General features: G+C 54.3%; 1 protein-coding gene across 3 annotated transcripts in view; it reads right to left on the bottom strand.

The window, feature by feature from the left end:
- The window catches only part of TBCD (tubulin folding cofactor D), a 159,695-nt gene that overhangs the window by 17,668 nt on the left and 123,494 nt on the right, over nucleotides 1-18,533 (bottom strand). For all 3 annotated transcript variants that reach the window (XM_047094079.1, XM_047094080.1, XM_047094081.1), the window contains 8 exons: nucleotides 14,645-14,676; nucleotides 9,050-9,112; nucleotides 8,134-8,210; nucleotides 6,456-6,537; nucleotides 4,516-4,634; nucleotides 3,937-4,028; nucleotides 3,267-3,407; nucleotides 64-147 (listed from right to left, as the gene is read on the bottom strand). In XM_047094079.1, coding sequence (XP_046950035.1) covers nucleotides 64-147; nucleotides 3,267-3,407; nucleotides 3,937-4,028; nucleotides 4,516-4,634; nucleotides 6,456-6,537; nucleotides 8,134-8,210; nucleotides 9,050-9,112; nucleotides 14,645-14,676 — 690 coding nt within the window. The remainder of the gene's footprint in view (nucleotides 1-63; nucleotides 148-3,266; nucleotides 3,408-3,936; nucleotides 4,029-4,515; nucleotides 4,635-6,455; nucleotides 6,538-8,133; nucleotides 8,211-9,049; nucleotides 9,113-14,644; nucleotides 14,677-18,533) is intronic.

The following is an 18,533-nucleotide window of genomic DNA, read 5'->3' as shown; positions in this document are numbered from 1 at the left end:
CGCACCCCTGATGCAGGCACCCACCCGCAGGCCGGACCCAACGCCCACACGGGGGGCACTCACACAGTGGCCTCGATCAGTTCTGGCTGTTCCCTCGCCACCAGGAGCATCAGGTCCAACAGACTGGTCATAGCGGCCTCACGGACCCTGCAGGGACAACGATGCGGTGAAGAGCCCAGGCGCCATGTGACCTGTCGGCCACACACCCTCAACCAGAGCGAGTTCCAGAGACTGACCATCGCTTCAGTAAGAAACACCCACCAAACCCAGTACAGGCAGCCGACAACAGCGCTTTCTCCACGCTCCACCAGCAAGGATGCGCGTCTGACGCCCGAAGGCAGATGCCACGTCCCCAGCGTGCGCACAAACACCATGACTCTACCCCAAAACCGGCACAGAAACGTCGGGACAGACGTGTGCAGCGGGTGACCGGAATGTCACTCTCTGCTCTCACAGACTCACTCCACATTCACTCACACTGAAGAAAACGAAGCTTCCACGCCGTGAAAACCTGAGCCTGTAGCATCACTGACCGACCCGGGGTGAAAGCGGCACTTCAGACTGGGGACACAGCTGAGCAGCAGGGACCACAGACCTGCCCTCTCCGACAGACGGAGGTCCTGGCCCACGGGAGCCTGGCGGACGAACCGAGCGCAGGTGTGGGGCGCTCAAGGCACAAGTTGGCCTTGAGGGGGCTCACAGGAGCTGGGCAGACTGTCCCTGGGGCAAGGCTGCCAACCAGATGCTGCTCAGGACCCAATACACAGATGCCAAGGGTGGGCAGGGCATGGGGGACGGGAGGCCTGAGCGTCCCCAGGGACCCCCAGTGTCTGTGGGCACAGCACTCACAGGAGAGGTGGTGGGGATGCACAGAGGACAAACCCAAAGCTGCACACGCCCTCGGGGCCTCACCAGCTCCTGGCAGGGCAAGCACGGGCCAGGGTCCCAAATGCCGGGCTTGGGCAGCTGGGAGGCCACACAGCCACGACCCGACCGCTTGCTGAAGGCATCAGGCAATCTGCACCCACACCGCAGGCCTGACGGATGGAACCTTCGTGATCCCTGCGGGGAAGTGCATTCCCAAAGCCTCCGCAATTCTGAACGTACAATTTCTGGATAGAATTAACACCACAAGGAATAGACAGAAAAACAAAAAAAGACCAGGTGTTAAAACAGCAAAAGACGACAAAAGAAACAGATGCAGGGTTGCCGCAGGAACCACCGCAAGGGACATGCTGAAGGAACAGAGATAGAAAAAATAAACGAACACTGGAGACTTTCTACTGAGAGTGGGAATCTCTGAGAAAGGACCAAACGTCACTGGGCTCTGACACGCGCTCCCCAATGGTGGGCCCTCGGGAAGGACACGAGTACCTGTGTGCACAGCCCACCCGAGCTTCCTCCTCACAGACGTCAGCGTCTGTACCACTGAGGGACCCATGACAACCCACCATCCTTCTAGCTTGAACTGTGAGGAGTCAGGATGACCAGGGCCACGGGAGGTGACAGATGGGCCCTTACAGGGTCACCATGCCCATGCAGGAGCGAGATGGAGACCACAGTTCTGTACTCAGTCCAGGCCCACTGGCCACAAAAAAGCCATTAGCACCCTCGGGAGGGGTGAAAGAACCCGTCCCCACAGCAAACCGCCCAGAGCCGGAATCTGCTCCAAAACCACACGCGCCCCCGCCCCCCACAAAGCAGCAGGAGGAAGGACCCACTCTCCAAGGCGCACAAGTGAGCCCAGGCTGGGGTCAGATCGTCATCACTGACACAGACCCCGATGGGTGCAGCCCCGTGGCCCTCGTCCCACAGGGACAGAGAAGTACAGGGGTCGGGGCTGTGCTGTTGCAGGGGCCACAAGGCAGCTGTCTGGCCTCCCCAAGGACACAGGAATTAGGGAGGTGCCTGCATCTACGAGGACATGTCAAGGCTGTCAGGAGCCCACGCGAGTCGTGTCCCTAACACCATTGGAGGCTGAGAAGGCGGGAAGGGAAGCAGCCCGTGGGGCGAGGGAACATCCTGACAAATGAAAAGGCGGAAAGGTCGGCAGACACAGAAAGTGGGGAAGAGACCAAAAGGAACCTGTAATGATACGACACAGATTCGAATGTCACCAGGTGAGCCGGATGGCAGCATGGATGTGACACAGGAAAGAGCCAATGAACCTGAACATAAATTAGCAGAGTTTACACAACTGAAGAGGAAAAAACTGAAAAAAAGGAGTGGAGCTTCAGGGCTCGCAGTGGAGGGTCTCAGGGGAGATTTAAAAAATGTGGCCAAAACCTTGTCAGATTTGGGAAAACATGTTCATTTCCTTTTTTCTTCTTTTGAGCTTTAACATAAAGCTCAACTTCTGTTTGCGTCATAATAAAAGTGACTCCGTGGACGCCGGCGACACCCCCACCGCGGCCAGCCCCTACCACGGGGCGTCCAGAACGGGAGACAGAAGTCGCGCAAGCAGCTCTCAGCTCTGCCGGTCAAAGGGCAAGACGGTCTGGTCTTCACAGCAGACAGAAAAGCAGCCTGAGATGCGGGAAAGGCGACAGCTACTGACGTAAGAACAGACACGACACAAAGACACAGAGCGCCACGGCCACAGCCTTCTCATGGCTCGGGCTGCAACAGGGTGTTGGGGGCTTCCTCGCGGGGACAGTTGCACCGGTTTCCTCCTGGTTTCCTGTTTCCCGTCCCAAGGAGCCGAGGTCCACAGTGCCCAGCTCCTTCCTCCTCCAAAGTAGTCTGGCCCCTTCTTGCCCTAAATGGCTACGCTGGGGGCTCTGTTTGTGTGAACTTTCTCAACGTTTATTTATTTTTGGGACAGAGAGAGACAGAGCATGAACGGGGGAGGGGCAGAGAGAGAGGGAGACACAGAATCGGAAACAGGCTCCAGGCTCTGAGCCATCAGCCCAGAGCCCGACGCGGGGCTCGAACTCCCGGACCGCGAGATCGTGACCTGGCTGAAGTCGGACGCTTAACCGACTGCGCCACCCAGGCGCCCCCTGTGTGAACTTTCTCAAGAGAGAACTAGAGAGCCGACCACAGGGGCTGGGACAAGGAAGCAACATCAGCGTCTGTGTTACAACTTAGTGTTTTTCAGAGAAGAGAGGAACGCAGCTGAGAGCCAGGCCCGCAGATGCTGTGCTGTCCCAGGAACACACGACCGGGCAAGGACCGTGAACAGGAGACGCTGGACATAGCCCCGTCCACCCGCAAAGCTACTCCCGCCAGGACGAGCAGAGGGCCCGGCGCGCCTGCCACCTTACCATGCGCCCACGTCCCCACGGCTGTCGGTGGTGTAGTCACGCAGACAGCCCAGCAGCGTGCGGTAAATCTGAGAGACGTTCGCTTCACATACAACTTCGTCTGGGGCCCCTCCTGCTCTCACGCCAACCGTCTGGCAAACCCTGAAATTAAAAACGTGTGAAATATGGCAAGTGTCTGAGGCCCCATCTTTCCCAACAGGAAATGCTCAGAACAGGACAACCTCAGACGTAGATGCAGAATTCCAGAGCTTCTTCCTTGCTGGCACACGGCAAATGACACATTTCCCCCCAAATCACATTTCCTAACGTTTGACCTGTGCCCCCTGGCCCCCCACCCTCCATCCTGACAAGAGGAAAGGAGTAGCGTCATGCAGAGCAGGAGAGGATCTGGAAGAGAGAGGAGAGCACGTCCTGGCGTGTGTGCACATGTGGCCGGCACCACAGACCACTCCACACAGCACTTCCAGACTCCAGCTAAGGCTCACGCCCCAGTTGCGAGCTGGCCTGGTGTTCCTAAAGCACAGAAGGTTAACATTCACCAAAGCGACAACCAGCGAGAAAATAAAAAGTTACAATGTTGCTTCAAAGTAGACTCATGGTGCAAAGCCCTCAGTGTTTGGTCGCTGGCGCAGGAGAGAGCAGAGACTTGGGGGCCAGCCCGGGGACCCACCTCGAGATCGCCTTCAAGGCATCCCGCCTGGATTCAGCAAAGCTCACATCCTCGGGACGAATGAGGGTCACAGCTCCCAGGCCTGCCAGCACCTGAAAGATGGTAACCAGTTACCGACAGAACGTGCCCCGGGCAGACCACCTCCGCAGGGCACCCCCAGTGCCACCTTTCCATCCCATGGCCCAGGGCTGGACATTGTGACCAATGATCAGTTGACTCAGTATCTCGATCCACTACTTCTCCAAGGGCCGTTAGGTCCTGAGAGCCGGGTAGCTGAGTTTTAGGAGGTCCATGCAGTGCCTCCGACCCCAAGGCATCTGGGGCAGGAAGAAGGGGACACAGCACACGTCTAAAGGCAAGTGTGTTTCCACAGACACAGCAACAGCTTCCCTCCATCAGACTAGCACTCAGCCCCTCCAAGTCCCTCCGGTCACGTGAGACCATCCACCAGGCACCCGGAAGAGTAGCACCCTGCTGCCGTCCTCACAGCCACTCGCCTGGACGGGTGTGGATTTGTGGGGGGATCCTGCCTGGCCCCTCCCCCAGCAGGCCCACCTCGCAGGGCTCGGGGCACCTCACCTGCTGTAGCCGGCCGCTCAGGAGGAAGCACGGGAGGGCACCCAGAGCTAGCGAGAAGCCGCAGCGGGTCAGCTCCTCTGGGCTCTGCAGGTCAGCGAGATACTGCCGGGTCAGCTCCTCTGAAAGAAAGTGACAACAGGGCCGCTGCCTTCCTTCCTGAACACACGCTCCTTAAGACCTCAGAAATGTGCGAGGCAGCAGTGAGAAAAATGGACGAGCCCCGCCAGCTTCTGGAGCAGATGTACTTTAGCAGTAGCTCAGATCAAAACAGACTTGAGACTTTTTATTAGGCGATTTTAATACATGATTTCACTCTTAGGGGAATAAATCCAGGAGGGGTCAGGAATGCATGATGCATGATGGCGCCTGGGTGGCTCAGGTGGTTAAGCATCTGACTTTGGGTAAGGTCATGATCTCATGGTTTGTGGGTTCGAGCCCTATGTCAGGCTCTGTGCCGCTTGGGATACTCTGCCCCTCCCCTGCTTGTGCTTTCTCTCTCTCTCAAAATAAAAACAAAATCTTAAAAAATAAAATAAAATCTTAAAAAAAAAATAAAATAAAATCTTACAAAAAAATAGAACCAGTGCAGTCCTATTCACTCCGAAAATGAATGCTCACAGTGGATGTGACGCCCCCCTCACGAGCGAGACAGGCCCCGCGGACAGTGAGTTTGTAGGGGCAAAAGCCACCAGTGTGGCTGGGTGACAGCACCGCGTGAGCAGACAGACTCTCCTCAGACAAGAGGGCCGCAGTCAGGGACAGAAGAGGGGACAGGGACACAGGACGCAAAGCAGACTCAGGTGACAGTGGGGGGGCTGGGCTGGCGTGCACCAACACAGCTCTGCACACCCCAATCCATCTGAGCACCATGACAGATTCCTGTCCTCACTGCTTAGACTTCGACAAACACGACCATCGAGACACGTGCATGGAAACCTCAAGGGCCTGCGTCAGGACGGAGGAGTGCCGCCGGAACCGCCAGGGCATGGCCACGGCCACCTGGCAGCGCTGGCTGGGATCTCCGCACCTGGAAGGTTACTCCAGAGCACCGCCCACTCCTCCCATGTGCACAAGGCCATACCGTGAATCGTGACATTATCGTCCCATTTTTTAAAATTAGACTAAATATAAAATGTTACTCTTTATGTGAAACTGTGGTCAAGGGACAAATGTCATAAACTTGGAAAGTCGGTCAGAAGATCCCATTACAGAATATTTTCTTATTTTTGAGAAAAATCACAGAAAGTAGATTTAGACTATCGCACGCATGCTTTTTACCCATTTAACGTAACTTAAAAGAGTGCTTCCTGTACTGCTCAAGAGACGGTCTTGCCACTTCGGTAACACTGTGTAAGCGATGCCACACGCAGGGCACCACGGCAGGCCAGCGTGAAGCGTCTCCACGCCTCCACGCAGTCCAGATCCCAAAGGCACCCGTGATGTGCCGGACAAACCACCACGAGGGGGTTCCGGGAAACCCTCCAGACAAGAGAGGAAGGGGCCAAGGAACAAGCACCAAGGCAAACAAACAAAATGGAACAGAAACGGGAGGTCCCGCGGGAGGACAGAGCAGGAAGGCGCTCCATCCACGTACAAAGGGAACCTCCAAGCCCAGAGTGGGGAAAGTTTACTTTAAAATGTCATTCAGGCAAATGCTGCTGACCTAAGTGTGGGTTCTGTGCGTGAGCATCACGCTCGTTGGTGCTGGGTGAGGGGAATGCCCACGTGCCAGGCACACACCCATCTAGAGACAGACCAACGCCTCCAGATGCCCCGTGAGCCCCATGGGTCCACGAGAGACCCCCCCAGCGGCCATCACCATCTCCGCCCTCCCCAGCTCCAGCCCCAGCTCCCCAAACCCGTCCACCCTGCAGCAGGGGGCAGCGCTCCACGCCCTGCACGCCCACACTTCCTGCAGGAAGCCCCTGTGGCCCACTCACCCTGCCTAGCGGGATCTGCCTCCCCAGCCTCCCGGGCGTAGTACTCGCGGCAGAGTGCAGCCAGGGCCGAGACGGCTGCTTCCTGAAACAGAGCAGTATGTGAGTACCCAGTGCCCCCGTACCCCCCGCCCCTCCCCCGGTGCCCACCAGCAAGTCTGAAACAAACAGAAACTGAGTCAAGTACCCCTTTCTAGCCCATCTGCTGGTCGTCGCCAGATACAATTAGAACTTAAATGTTTTCTGCAACTAACAACCTGAATGGAAACGTGATTTCTTCCATACAAGGCAAGTGTCTTCGGATACAAACAGTTAATAATAAAATGGGGCACTTTTTCTTTCCCAGCAGAATTAAGGGCAAAGCGTGTGTTACACACACAGGAGTAGTGTACAAGTATCGTTTGGAGAGGCGCCGTGGGGCCAGGGTGGAGGGGGAGTGAGTGGGAGCCAACAGCAGCCATGGGCCCCGGGGCCCCCGGCACACCTCCGCTCCCCACAGGAGGAACCTGAGCTCAAGGTAAGCTTCTCAGGGTCAGACAGACAGCAAAGGGTGAATGCTGGATTCCTATTTTCTTTCCTGCTGCTCCCCCACAACAGGGAGCTGAGTCCAACAGAGCAGCCCTGGAGAGACACGCCGGAGGCCACACAGGAAGGGCCACTGGCACAGGGATGGACCACACGAGGCAGCACCACACCGAGGGGTCATCTGTGCAAACTGCCACAATCACCGCTGGTGTGACTCCATTGTGGGAACAGTCTTCAAAGGAAATTTTGAGGCCCTGACTGTGAAACGTTCGAATTCAGCTAGTAAAACTGTACGTGGATTCTACAGAATGATAAAGTTCCTTTAAAATAAAAGGATCAGGAGCTCCTGGGTGACTCAGTAAGTTGAGCATCCGACTTCAGCTCAGGTCATGATCTCACAGCCCGTGAGTTCGAGCCCTCAGTCGGGCTCAGTGCTGACAGCTCGGAGCCTGGAGCCTGCTTCGGATTCTGTGTCTCCCTCTCTCTCTGCCCCTCCCGCGCTCATGCTCTGTCTCTCTCTCAAAAATAAACATAAAAAAGTAAAAAAGGATACATAGGAGGCTAGAGGATTAATCATACAGGAGACGAATACGGACTTCCATTTCTCCACCCTCAATACCAAAGCCCCTCCACACCCACTCTAGAACTTCTGTGACAGCTCTGCCAGCCCAAAGTCACCTGTCCCAGGACAGGGCAGCAGCACATGGGCCAGCGGACACACACACCCTGTCCTCACTCAAGACAACCAATGCATGCAGGCAGGGACCCTGGACCGAGGTTTCCCACATGCACCCGGGCATCCCAGCAGAGTCTAACCTTACCACCCCGCAACCCAACAGGACACAGAACGCAACTGAGCAAGTAATTAGTATGCATAAACAGAAGGAATGTGCAGAAGGTGAATCTAATTAAGCCAGAAATGCTAATAAAAAATTTAAATATTCTGGTCATCGTTGGCTACATTAGTTTTCCTGATTATAAATTATACAGACAATACCATCTAGAATTCCAAACAGAACTATGGCATTTATCAATTATCACGTTAGTGTATAAAAGGGACTCACAACCCACACCGTCCTTTGAAACAAACACTAGGAAAAAAATTAATGTCACTTTCCATACAATGGAACAGCCACAGAAATCTTGCTTACCATACCTTGATCTGTTGTCTAGAAGGAGTTGAAATAAGATGGAGATTTCTCAAAGTGTCATCTATCAGCCACTGCCAACCATCTGTCAAACAAAGACAATCATTTTACCCAATTAGGAACATTTAGATGAAATTAAAAACAACAGATCTACCTCATAAAGTGGATGGTAACCCTTCAAGATGAATCTGGAGAAAATCTGAGGTAAACATTACCCAGGCTGCACAAAATTCCAAGGGCCCTCTCCATTCAGAGGGAGAGAGCCTTCCTTTGGCCGCAGAAATGTTAACTGTTACCATGGGAAATTTTTGCTCTTTTAATACTGCAAGGTGGTGGCTTCCAGCACCTCTCTCTCAAGCAATGCAACCCCCAAACCCACACGGATAATTACCCAAACATTCAACTCAACTAGACCCCACACTGAGCGAGGAATGCTAAATTTATCCAACCTTCTTTGCGGGGCAGCACAGGGCAAGGAACCCATGAGACTGCAAAGAAAAAAGGCGGCCTGGGAGGTGACCCCAAAGCCCCTTCCTTACTGTCCCTCTGTGGCCAGATGCCACAGAACACGGAGGACGCCAGGCCTGCACAGCGGCCCGGCCACTGATCCACCACAGCTGGCCCCCAACACCCCTGCCCGCACCCGGTCAGGGTGAGGAGCTGAGAAGGCCCGGTACTGCCAAGTCCCAGCTCAGGGGAAGGAGGCCCACTGATCTCTCAGAAGACAAGGGAGAGATCCTCCCTCTTTCTGAGGGGACAGCGTGCGGGGGTTCTCATTACTTACAATGGGTCCTCACAGCGATTTCGAAAATGGGCATTCTGAGATCATGAAACATCCTAGCCGGCTCACTTCTACCTTTTAATTTGGAATAGTTCTGGCCGAAAGTGCTACCATGTGAGTCAATGAAGAAGAAAAGCACTTACCAATTATGGCGTCACCTCTAAAAGGCATCTTAGAAAGGGACAGGTTCTCAATCAGAACGCACACTAAGAAGAAAAAGGACAAATACAACGTCATTTCTCCAGAAATGCCCATCGCAGCGCCCGCCCGGCCCTGAATGCCCAGACGCTCTGGACACATCAGTGCTGGCGTCCGGCTGGCCCGCGGGGGCCCTGGCGCCTCCTCACCTGTACGGCCTCGGAGAACCTGCTCCAGACGCGGCCAGGCCTGCACAGGGCACTGCAGCCGACAAGCCCACAGCTTACAGGCCTGACCCCAACCCGAAGCCCCAGGGCCAACTCTCAGTTCAGAGGACGCATGTGCTAACGGGGCCATTGATAACCTACGAGTTACCAGGAGCTGTGGCATCTGAGACGCAGCTCCCACGGGAGGAAGGGGGCCCCAAGGACGGAGCAAGCACTCCTGTCACAGGTGAGCACTCACAGTCCACCTAGGGCAGGACACGTGAGCACCAGGGGTCCACTGAGGGGTGAGGACATGACAGCATATGGGGGTGGGGGGAGGAGTCCACTGAGGGGTGAGGACAGCTGAGCCTGTGAGTTCCCAGACAGACCATGGTGTTAAAAGCTTGAGTAAATCCCTAACCTCTGTGAATGATTAGCATCAGTTTCTTAAATAAAGAAATGATGACTACACCCACGGGCAGAAATCTGGTCCAATATAATCAACAGGTTAAAGAGACCACCCACTGCACAGAAAACGACCAGAAGTACGGGATCAAATCCACGAGCTACGAGCGTCCACCTGGCGGCCTTCCTGCGGGCTGCCTTCTCCCACTGCACAACTTCTGACAGGCCCAACCTCCTGGCAAGCCGTGCACCCCAGCACGCCACACGCCCCCAACACGAGCACCCTGACTCCTCTCCCCAGTGGCCCACATGAGAGGGTGACCCTGCACCCCCCATTTCAGGCACACCTCACTCGATCCAGCTCCAGTGGTTTTTTTCTCGATGGCATAAATAATCTGTAGGTGCTAAAAAATCCCAACACCACAGAAAGAAGTCAGAGAAGACACTGCCACTGGCATTCCGGCCATCACCCCTGGGTGCCTGGCAGGACCACAGCCGCCCTCACGCTTCTACAGACGCAGGAAGGAACAGCACTGCTGCCACACACACACACACTCCCTTTCCGGGGGTCTCTCTACACCCCCCACCCCACCTCCCACCTTGACCCCAGGCACCCGGCCCGCACTGGAATGTGACAGCAGTCGGGCAGCCCGGCTGGACTCGGGACAAGGGCCGCCTGACCCTGCTGCTGACGACAACGGCTCCTGCCCAGTGCACAGCGTGCTGGGGGGGCCTGCCACCCTCACTCGGGGACACAAGGCCCACACAGTCGTGCCAGATACCGCCAGCCGGAGCAGCCACACGGGGTGCCCCAGACCAAAGGTGAGCCTGTCCCCCTCCTCACAGCTCCTGACTCCCACTACCCGTGACCAGGAACGAGGTCCCACCCAGCTACGGGGGCTCCCTGGCCACCAGCACAGACTCCAGCCACCACCCTGCTTTTCTCTCTAACGAGGCAACCCACGGCCGGAGACCTCACACCACTGTGAGCAGACGTGTGGTGCTCTGTACTCGGGACACGAAATTAGTCGTTCAGGATCTCTCCCGACGGGCTGAGTGCTCCCTCCGGTTCTCGGCCACTGCACACGAGGTCGCCACACACGCCTGCGGACACGGACTGCCCACCTGCCCTTACACAGCTCTGCGTGCGGAGCCCCCGTGGTGGCACCCGGGTTGCAGGAACGTACACACTTCTAATGGCAAGAGACGCCGCCCGAGGGCAGAGTGGAAAGCCTGTGACAGCTCACACTCCAGGGGCTAGAGCCACCTGGAAAAAGAATTCCGCTGTCCTCTAGGCACCTGTCAGCAGCATGGGGGCCACCACATGTGTGCTCACGGGGAGCGTCCGTGTATCTGCTCCGGCAATTTGAAAAGATCTTTCACTGTAGTCCAGGTACTTTCTCTAACTCTGTGTTGCCCGTCCAACGGTTTTCACAACTTAGGTAGACAAGCACATGATTTTCTACTGTTTCCAGTTGTGGAGCTACTGCTCATTCTGTGGGGTGTCTACGTGCCAGAGGCCAACAGCAGAACACAAGACAAACCTGTGCCCCAGTGAGGACCACCTGAGGGAGTATGTCTGGGTCTGCTTTCCGACGCAGGGAACACAGGCTCGTCGCAACAGAAGCACAACACGTGAGGCTCTGCAAGCTCTTTCTCTGTGCTTCTGTGCAGCTTTGAAATTTTCCAGGTTAAGTTTTTTACAGACCGATGCTATCCCTACAATGTCTCCTAAAATTTCCTGGAAGTTTTTTAAGTTGTGTTTCTGGCATTTAAGTTTTTAATCAGAAATTTCGTTTTGGATATGCATGAGGTGGGGATACAATTTTCATTTCTCCCACACGGCCATCCATGACCTCATCACTCCTCAGTAAGCCACCTTCCCCACCAACGCTGGAGGTACCTGTGTGTCATGTGTCAAATCCCATAGGTGTTATTACATCAGAGTCTGTTTCTGGACCCTGTCTTCTGTTCTACCATTCTGCCTGCCTGCTCCTGAGAAAATGCCACTCTGCTTCGAATCGTTTTACATAGTATGTTTTAAGGACTAGTAAATCCGAGTCCTCAATATTTAAAAAAATAATTTTCTTAAAGATTTGCCCTACACGTGAACTTTAAATGCATTCTTTTAAGTTAAAAACAAAAACCAAAAAGAGCTTTATAATTTCCTGTGAGTCTACGATTATTTCAAAATAAAACTTTAAAAGAAAGGTTACAGACCAGGTCACTCAGACCAACCCACCAGCTAAGACAACATTTTTAAAAAGCTGGACAAAAGTAGAAACAAACTCTACGTGCTTGAACTCACTGGGGAGCTTCCAGGGGAGCGCAGACGGGGGCCACACCCCTGGCCCGAGCGGCTTCTGCCAGAGGAGGCTCACCCTCAAAGCCCAGGAAGATGGCCAAAGCATCCGTGAGCCTCCAAGGGCCACTGGGACAGAGCGTTGAGTCCAGAGCGACTGAGGGAAAACTGAGAAACCTTCACACGGCCTTGAATCCAAAGGACCACACCCCAGACACAAAACACAGGTCTGCTGGCTTCAGAAAGCATGGAATCTCTCAAGGCCCGAAAGGGTTGGAGGTGCCCCAGACTGCTCGCACCCCTCGCCTCCAGCCAGAAGCCAATGTAAAGACCCTCTGGGGTAGGAAACGAAGTACCTCTCTAACTTCTCAGACCCAATATCCAGGCCTACACAAGCTCTGGACAATGGTGTTATTAGACATCGATTCTAAATGCTTATTTTGCTCAGGGGCACCTGGGTGGCTCAGTCGGTTAAGGTTCCGACTTCAGCTCAGGTCACAATCTCATGGTTCTGGAGTTCGAGCCCCATGTCAGGCTCTCTGCTGTCAGCACAGAGCCTGCTTGAGATTCTCTTTCTCCCTCTCCCTGCCCCTCCCCTGCACACACACGCACGCACGCTCGCTCTCTCTCTCTCAAAATAAGTAAAATAAACTTTAAAAAATAAATGTTTATTTTGTTCAAAAAGGTAAATTATTAAAAACTATGACAATGATATAGAAACTATTAAAAAATAAACTCTGAAACACAAAATCACAAGAATTAAAAATCCAACGGATGAGGGGTGCCTGGGTGGCGCAGTCGGTTAAGCGTCCGACTTCAGCCAGGTCACGATCTCACGGTCCGTGAGTTCGAGCCCCGCATCAGGCTCTGGGCTGATGGCTCAGAGCCTGGAGCCTGCTTCCGATTCTGTGTCTCCCTCTCTCTCTGCCCCTCCCCCGTTCATGCTCTGTCTCTGTCTGTCCCAAAAATAAATAAAAACGTTGAAAAAAAATTAAAAAAAAAAAAAATCCAACGGATGAGTTTAATAATAAACTGAAGAGAGAATCTGTGACATGGAATATGGGGCAAATATCCAAACTGAAAAGGACAGAAAAGCAGGAGACGGACAAGACGTGCAGAGTGGAGAAGTAGGTCTACCCTGCGGAGCCTAGAGCCCCAGAAGCAGCGGGAGAAAGAGTAGAAGAGCAAAATTTGAAGACATGATGGCTGAGTTTTTCCAAAAGTGACCCAAACAAGCCACCGACACTACGGATTATGGAACCTGTTACCCCCGCTCTAGGTTTGCTGTGTGAGCCATGAAAACCAGACACAAAGACACAACCTCAAAGAGGCCAGAGAAAATAGACTGCCAGGAAACTTCTCCACAAAACAGGAAAAGAAGCTGACAGAATACAACGTTGTCTTCAAAGTGCAGATAAATATGTGCATAAATAAATGAGGACCATCAGTTCTATACCCAGCAAAGATACCCTTTAGGAATGAAGGTGTAGAAAACGTAGAAAGACACTTGCAGACAAATCGGAGTTTATTGCCAGCAGACACACACCACGGAAAACACTAAAGAGCATTTGGTGTTCAGGCAAAGGAAAGGATCCCCTTGGAAGTTCAGAAACACAGAAAGGAATAAAGAGATTTTTTTTAAGGCAGGTACAAGGATATGTTTAAATGAATTTTAACTGGATAAAACAGTCCTCTTCTATGTGACTTAAATCCACAAGAGATTGGGAGACATTAGGAGAGTAGTATGTGGGTCCTCACCTCCCACACTAGGAGGCAAATTAATAATATGTGTTCAAGAAAATGCTGGGGCCTGGGGCACCTGGGGGGCTCAGTTGGTTAGGCATCCGGCTTCAGATCAGGTCACGATCTCACAGCCTGTGAGTTTGAGCCCCGTGTCAGGATCTGTGCTGACAGCATGGAGCCTGCTTAGGACTCTCTCGCTCTCTCTCTTAAAAATAAACATTTTTTAAAAAAGAAAATGCTAGGGCTCACTTCCTCCTGGTGACTAAGTGACGATCTTCCATATGCCTTGGCTGGCCTCACCATCCTCTGTCCTGTACTGACCTGGCAGCAGCACCCACTGACCAAACAGGCTGGAAGCCAGGGGCCCTCTGAGCAGCAACACCCCCCAAGGCGCCCCTTCTAGGCAGCCTCCCGGCACAGACAGCAGGGGGAGACAGGGAGGGGAGGATGGAGGGCCCCCCCCCCTCAGCACCCCTGCAACAAACCACAGAGCACAGCTATCCCCCAGGGCAAAGCCCCCAAGAATCTGGGGTGCTATGAAAACACTAAAATAGCAGTTGCTTTTTTTTCATCTTTGGACAAAACAAAGCAGATTTTCTACATGGTAGTTACTCTGGCACAGGGGAGCCATGGGTGCTGAAGGAGGAGGAGGAGGATGCGAGGAAAGGCCACCTCTCCTCAAGTCTTTCCAAGTAACACCACCGGGACACAAGTGAGCCAGGCGGGGACTCCCTGCTCCCCCGTCTATCACGGCTGAGCCGACCTGGGGGGCAGGCCTGGCACCACACGCTGCCCAGGACATGCATGCCACACGGCGTGGACTCTGGGGTGCACCTCGCCAGCAAGCAAGCAAGGGCTTGAGGGTACAAAGAACACGCAGCACTGGAGAGTGAAGCAAACGCCCTTAGGACTTAGTCTCACACAAGCCCGGGGCTCAGACCTACCTGCTTGTCTCATGAGTTCTCCTCCTAGACCCCTGAAAATCAATGAAAACATTCAGAGTTAACATCTTTTACCACACAGAACACGAAATATCCTCACTAAGTAACAGGTGAAACTTCAGGCTGCAAACACCAGCAAGAGGCTGCTGAGCCACGTTTGTTACTGCCAGGAAACGGCTCTTACAGCGAGAAATGGAAAACGTGCTATAACCACCGCCTTCCAGATGGGGTCATTCTGATTCTTGGGTTCCACCGGGCACTATAATCCTCACAAGCATTAAGCACACTATACGGTCACACAGAACAAGTTCCAAATACTGCTCGGCTCTTAGTCTGTAAGAACAAGGGATGCCAGGAAGCTACCAGCATCCAGCCCAAGGAAGCCATCTGCTGATGTCCCTCGGGGAAGAAGCACTGCCCGTTCCGGACACCTAATGCCTGACGCTGACCTTGGGAAAAGAGGTGGGTGTGAGCGTAAGAGCACTCCATGAGAAGACTACAGGGCAGTTTAGGAGACTCCTGCTTCTGGCCCAGACAGTAACAAGACTCGCCCTCTTGCCTTAAACAATGAGGCAACTGGATGAACTCTAGGAAAGGAAAGCTCTGACACTGAGCACAGAGTCTGTGGGGGGAGGGAAGCAGGCAAAGCCTAGGACACTCCCAGGTTCAGGATGACGGCCAAGCCGAGGAGCCTCCCGTCAGCAGAGTCAAGGAGGGTTAGGGGACCCAGAGCCCTGCAGGGGCATCCTCAAGCCGGGGGGGGGGGGGTGGGCAGGGGGTGTCATGAGCCTCACGTGCAAGAAAAGGAACTACCTGAGCCCAAGAGGAAAGAAATGCTTGCAAGAAGGCAAGATACTCACGGGAGCCTGCACGGCAGGAGGGACCTTGGCAGCAAGAGTGGCAGAACCTGGTCGTGCACAAGGCCCATCCGTGAGCTGGTTCTGGACCCACCACAGGCCCTTCAGTGCCGGCCAGAAAGGAGCCAACTAATGGTGACCAGTCACAGACCCACCAGAAGGCAGTGAGAGGCCAGCAGCCGCACCCTGTACCCAGCGACAAAATCTCACACCACTGGCATCTACACAAGAATCAGCTGGAAAACACGACCCACAAACACCAAGAAGGACTCGGCAGCGCACGAGGCCGTTTTGGCGGCTACTGGGGTCACATGCACCACGGAGGCAGAGGGAGACACAAGCTCAAGGAGGACACTGAAGGCATAAGACGCAAATGGAACCTAAAAGGTAAAATACCCAACCTGAGAAGAGCTGCACTCAACACCATTGATGGCAGTGGGAACAAAAACCAAAATAATTTTTTTGACAAAGGTTTAAAAAGATCTTGCTACAAAGAAATGCTCAGACTAAGGGAATCTTGTAAAAATGACAGCAGTCTGCTCAAACAAGCTCCCGTGGGCCAAATCTGGGACGATCTGAGCAGAGAATGAGAACAATGCCCGTGGGTTTCGGCACGCTGGTGAGAGCGTGGGTGCCAGCAGCAGCAACATGAGGATGAAAAGAAAAGCTGGTTTTCCACACAAGTCCCGGACAGCAAGCATAGGAGCAAGAGTGGATCAGACCAGCGTGCTTTGGCAACCATGTGACTGACTCGGACGAGGGAGCAGGCGCTAGAAAACGGGGGTCCACACGTCATGAAACTGCCAGCCCCCAGGTCACTCACCAGCGGCGTGTGAGGGGCGTGCGGCACATGTGACCTTCTGGAGGTCTCCCCTGAACCCAGAGGTTAACTTGGTGTTCCCGCTAGTGGGCAACCACACTGGCATGCCTCCTTTGTGGGCAACACGAGTGTCTAGGCCAGCCACACCAGCCACACGGTGAGTGAGCCAGACCCAGCCACGAGGGAACAGCCTGTAAACCCACAATGTGGAACGTTACCCGCGACAAAACAAAACAAAACAAAGGGCGGTGTCATGCAAACAAAAAGGGAAGAGGCCGGATAGTATCAGAACACAGTGCGGGGCCCTGGTGGTGGCCACCGCGGTTCCCACTCATGTTCAAGCCCAGGCGGGAACCCTCAAGCCCAGGAGTGACGCGGGGCAATGTGACCTCACCACTGTGGTCACTGGCCAGGGCCTCTGGCTGAGGCGTGTACTTGAGTCACACACGGTGAGTAAACACTGCAGGCACACAGGCCTCTCCCACCCAGGGGGCTGCCGTGGCGGTAGGAGGCCACGTGCTTTTTCTCTGTGCACTGACCTCACTGAAGGGTGTCATTTTCTATTTGTTCTAGAGACTCATCACTAAAAGCGAAATTTAAAACAAGGCACAGGTGTACGCTTAGAACCTGTAAGATGAGAACGGACACCATCATCGGCCACTGGCTACCCGGCAGAGCTGTGCGCGGCACTCCGGCACTCCCTTGTGCCGTGCGTTGGCCTCAACGCCGCGGCTTAGCCTTCTGGGGGCTCATGAATTTCACCAGAAAGAACTGGGCATGCTCTCTACTCGAGGCTCGAGGGCCAGCGTTCTCTTTGCTGTGAGAACAGGTTGAAAGCCAGCTGTGACAGGTGCGGACAGTGGAGGTGTAACAGTCGACAGCCCAAGGGGAGCAGCCCAGGTGCTGACCCCTACTCACCTGTTATCATGGAAAGCCTGAACCTGGAGCGGTCACGTCCACAGCGGGACACACGGCCAGGCTGCCCCCCTCCCTGGGATCAGGCCACACTGTGCAGCTGCAGCCCATCAAGGTATACACAAGGCTCCACCAGGTCCTGCTGGTGAAACGTCCACTAACCCGTACTGGGGAAGGGCGCAGAACCCGTGAGTCACTCAGGAGGCGCATCATCTGCAGGGCAACACAAAGATCCTGCCCCAACCAGAGTAGAAGGACACCTACAGGGGACAACACTACGGAACCGTCCTGGGACCCCAGGTGCATCTCTCCACCAACCATGGGGCCCACGGAGCCAAGGAAGGTCCCGGCACAGACCCAGCCACATCCCACAGGCGCTCACGGGACACGGATGAGCCCCACCCACATTTATGCACTGGCTCAAGCACAGGGATGTCTGTGGGGGAAGAGGGGTCTGTTAATGGGAACAGTCCACGGACTGTCATGGACAGAGCTGCCCGGAAAAGGAGATTCTGAAGTAAGAAAGAGGCACAGAAGATCAACCTTAAAGTAATTTAGGACAGCTGCCAAATCAGCTGAGGGCAATGCCAGCCAACTGTGGGAAGGTCACCTGAGTAGTTCTGAAAGAAGTTTCTCTGCACAGGAAGCTCTGGAAGGGGGGACCCCGGCCAGAGGTCAGAGCAGGCCCCGCATTCTCAGGAAGAGGGGAACATGTCAAGGACAAAGGAGAACAGCCCATACTCACTACTCCACACGGTTATGTTAAAAAGCCACTAAGAAAGATGCAGACAAGCCTCAGTCCGGGGGGAACTCTGGGAGAGCAGGTGTATAAAGAGCTCACATCTAGAATAGTAGAGTGCTGACCGCTCAGGGAGCAGACAGATCGCAGAATGTTTTTAACAAGCAAAAGACTCGAACGGTCAGTTTACGGAAGACGACAAAAGACAACCAGTCAGCACAGGAGAAGGTGCCACAGTCACCAGTCCACAGGGAAATGCAACTCTCGTGGGGACGGCTCCCGACCGCTACTGCTGGAGACAAAGGGGCACAGCCCTTGGGATGAGTCTGTCAGGCCTTAAAAACACACCCGCGCTGTCCTGCCCAGCAACAGCCTCCCAGGTGCGTACCCAAGAAAGGTGGGAACACACGGCTACACCAGGACCTGAGCGCCAACGTTCACAGCAGGTTTACTCCGAGTAGAAAAGCTGGAAGAGCCCAAATGCCCACACCGGACGGGCAGATCAACACAGCAAGCACGTGTGCACCGCTGAGCCGCACACGGTGACACAAGGCAACACCA

Source organism: Lynx rufus, unplaced genomic scaffold (assembly GCF_022079265.1).
Source record: "Lynx rufus isolate CCGP_SWC_20201006 ecotype Redwood Valley unplaced genomic scaffold, mLynRuf1.p SCAF_37, whole genome shotgun sequence".
Classification (NCBI taxonomy): domain Eukaryota; kingdom Metazoa; phylum Chordata; class Mammalia; order Carnivora; family Felidae; genus Lynx; species Lynx rufus.
Note: the sequence above shows the minus strand (reverse complement) of the source record. Positions and strands in the feature narration are given on the sequence as shown.